The 3,835-nt window shown below is 40.6% G+C and overlaps 1 protein-coding gene across 1 annotated transcript; it reads left to right on the top strand.

Annotated features, from left to right (window-relative positions):
• Positions 1-278: 278 nt before the first annotated feature.
• LOC148160166 (uncharacterized) lies at positions 279-1,797 on the top strand. Its single transcript, XM_088004653.1, has one exon. The coding sequence runs from the start codon at positions 361-363 to the stop codon at positions 1,483-1,485; it is 1,125 nt and encodes a 374-aa protein (XP_087860779.1). The 5' UTR covers positions 279-360; the 3' UTR covers positions 1,486-1,797.
• Positions 1,798-3,835: the final 2,038 nt, after the last annotated feature.

Below are 3,835 nucleotides of genomic sequence, written 5' to 3' on the forward strand. Positions count from 1 at the left end.
GAAATATATCAGAGTGTCGGTGACTCAAATGAAGGCTTTCAGTCTACATCAGTGTTTGTACAACACGTTGATGTGGATGAGATGAAACTACCTGAAAAGTTTAACTCTGTAGAGGAATCTAGAAAGATTGTTTATGACAATCTGGATAATATAAAGAGGAAGGAAGCTGCCAACTTCGCTCTTTTGGAGGAAAGGCGATTTCAAGTGAGAGCTAAGCAGCTGTTAGGCCAAAAGTTACGAGAGGAACAGGAGAGGGAGAAGAAAGCCATTTTGAAAAAGTCTCTGACTGACACATTGGATGAACAAATTCAATATAAACAACAGAAGAAGAAGGAAATATCTGAAATTGAAAAGCAACAAATGGCTGCCATAATGGAGTCAGATAGACTGCATCAAATAGAGGAAATTGAGATGAAGAGACAGAAGAAAAAGAAAGACCGGAAATTTTTTTCGAGGCAGGATGAGACTGAGCCAAACATGGAAGACCAAAAGAAGACTGTGGATGACAATTTAGAGGATATATTGAGGAACGAAGCTGCCTACGACTCTCTTTTACAAAAAAATCTATGCAACAATATGGCCAAGGAGGAGGTTGCCAAAATGCTACGTGAAGCACATCATCAGGAGATGAAAACTCCAAAGCAAAAGCCTCTGGCTGATGAACTGGCTGCCCGATATCAATATAAGCAGAAACAGAAGAGGGAAACGGACAGGACTGAAAGGCAAGGGGTGCTTCCCGGATATCGAGCTGAGGAAATTGGAGCGAGGAGACAGAAGAAGGATCCCCAGCAGAAACTGAAGACACAGGACAAGACTAAAAAACATATGGACAACCCAGATGCAATGCAGTGGGAAATGCATCACAGTGTTACTGAGCAAGGAAGAGATGTTCAGTATGAATCTGGCTTTCTAGACCATGAGAGAGACTGCGACATTCCTGATAAGGACAGAAGTCGTGAAATACGTAAAAAAATAGTGTACGACCAACTGTCACTTATAAAGAAGGAAGAAGCTAAAAAAAGGGCTTTTATGGAGGATAAGCTGTTGAAAGAAAAGAGACATCGGGAATCTGCAGAACAAAAGCGTGAAAAACTAGAGAAAGAGAAAAAAGCCGCAGCTATCAAGTCTCTGACTAATTCTTGGGATTCCCAGATACAACGTAAACGGCAGGAGAAAAAGGAACTTTGTGAGCTTGAAAGGAAAGACATGACTTCATTAATTGAATTGGAAAGTGTGTGTGGAGGTGAAAATTGGAAAAGTATCAACCTTCCGCAAAACAAACAGCCTGCTGACAAACATAATGATGTAAAAACCAGCAACGTTTGCAGACCTTTACTGAGTCGTCAGAAAGTTACCAATACCAAGCCTGTCAAACTTCCCTCACTGAAATCCAACTCTGTGCACTTCTCTGAGAATTGCCAACAGAACTGTAAAAGGGTAAGATTCCCATTAATTTGCACTCCCAAATTGATTAGTGGGGGCTGAGTTCCATGTCGGCATTGCTGAAATAATAGGTTTTCTCTGGGTGCTCCAGTTTCCCTACAAAAACGACAGACAGACAATAGGTTTTCTCTGGGTGCTCCAGTTTCCCTACAAAAACGACAGACAGACAATAGGTTTTCTCTGGGTGCTCCAGTTTCCCTACAAAAACGACAGACAGACAATAGGTTTTCTCTGGGTGCTCCAGTTTCCCTACAAAAACGACAGACAGACAATAGGTTTTCTCTGGGTGCTCCAGTTTCCCTACAAAAACGACAACCTCGAGTTTCCCTACAAAAACGACAGAGAGACAATAGGTTTTCTCTGGGTGCTCCAGTTTCCCTACAAAAACGACAGACAGACAATAGGTTTTCTCTGGGTGCTCCAGTTTCCCTACAAAAACGACAACCTCGAGTTTCCCTACAAAAACGACAGAGAGACAATAGGTTTTCTCTGGGTGCTCCAGTTTCCCTACAAAAACGACAGACAGACAATAGGTTTTCTCTGGGTGCTCCAGTTTCCCTACAAAAACGACAACCTCCAGTTTCCCTACAAAAACGACAGACAGACAATAGGTTTTCTCTGGGTGCTCCAGTTTCCCTACTAGATAGATAGATAGATAGATAGATAGATAGATAGATAGATAGATAGATAGATAGATAGATAGATAGATAGATAGATATAAAAAAGAGATGTGCCAATCAGGTTTTTTCCTGCCGATTCCGATCACCCATGAGGGCCTATCACCGATACCGAATTTTTATTTTTTTAATCATAAGCACTACTGGTTACATTATGAGGAAAAAGGAACTATGAATTCACCTTAATTTAGACAAAAACTTGTTTTTAATAACTATTTCCAAGAAAAAAACTAAATAAAACAGGCATTGTGCAAATTGTACTGCTATTGGTAATACTATCTTTAACAGACTGAAAACATATGAAGGCTCTGAAGAGGCTAAATAATGCAGAGTCAAAATAAAACCTCTCAACATTGCCAAAGAAATTCAAGTATAAAACTTAACATTCAAAGGCAAAAACAAGTTCCATTACAATAAAGACCCACCTTAAGACACCAAGGAATCTTGGTTTCACTTTTGACAGCTCTTTAAAGCTAGATAAACAAGTTAGTTCTGTCGTTAAATCGAGTTTTTACCACCTTCGGCTTTTAGCAAAAGTTAAATCTTACTTCGGTTTTAAGGACTTTGAAAGACTTATCCATGCCTTCATAACAACTCGACTGGATTACTGCAATTCTTTATATAGAGGGATGGAAAAATCACAGATTCAGCGACTTCAAATGATCCATAACGCAGCAGCACGGCTTCTCACAGGAACCAGGAAGCATGACCATATAAGGCCAACTCTGGCATCTTTACACTGGCTGCCTGTCTTTTATCGAATAGATTTTAAGATTCTTTTGTTAACTTTTAAAGTTTTAAATGGGTTAGCCCCCCCTTATCTTCGGGACCTTTTACATTTCCAGTCTGTGTCCAGAACGCTACGATCAAATAATCAGTTATTACTTGCAGTTCCTCGAACTCGACTTAAGAGGAAAGGAGATCGAGCTTTTTCTGTTGCTGCTCCTGTTTTATGGAATAACTTACCTTTCCAGATTAGATCTGCCCACAGCCTGGACCATTTTAAATCGCTTCTTAAAACTCATTTTTACTCTTTGGCATTTAAATGATGTGTGTTTTGTTTTGTCATTTGTGTTGTTGTTTTTGTACAGCACTTTGGTGCAGTCTTATACCTGTTGTAAGGTGCTATATAAATAAATTTGGTACGGAAGCTTCCTGATAGCATGGCAGCTCGCTGATTACTGCTAGCTCTGATTGGCTATTTCTGACTGAGTGGAGTAATTATGCAGAACAGGGAGGAGGCAGAGGAGATAGATTTGTTTGAGATTATTTGTCTCATTTTAGGACAGCGAAAGTTTTAATACGTATTTAAAATGTATTTTTTAAGTTAGATGCTGCAGCTTTAAGCAGGTTCGGTGTGAGAGTCACTACCAGGTGGAGCAGAAGCGCCTCCGTCTGTGAAATATTACTACCTGTAGCGTAGCGGCGGTTCAACAGCGAGAGCAGAACCAGCGTCTTGCACCGCAGCTCGAAGATTTAAATAATTTTGCTTATTATTTGTTTAGCTTTCTGACCGTTATGCTAATCCGGGTGAGTGTAGCTGTGCGCTGCTTTACCTGCTGTCTGATCGCTCCATATGTCTTTTTTTTACTGCAGTGAGCCTCGATGTAGCCAAACTCCGTCAAGTATGGCATTGTTTTTATGCCAGGGTTTCCCCCAGAAAACTTGCTAAGCCCGGTGGTCGGGGCGTCGAGGCGGTCCACCATGTTTTTGTA

The sequence above is a fragment of the Poecilia mexicana genome, unplaced genomic scaffold (assembly GCF_051168715.1).
Source record: "Poecilia mexicana isolate PSO_F unplaced genomic scaffold, ASM5116871v1 scaffold_3, whole genome shotgun sequence".
Taxonomy (NCBI): domain Eukaryota; kingdom Metazoa; phylum Chordata; class Actinopteri; order Cyprinodontiformes; family Poeciliidae; genus Poecilia; species Poecilia mexicana.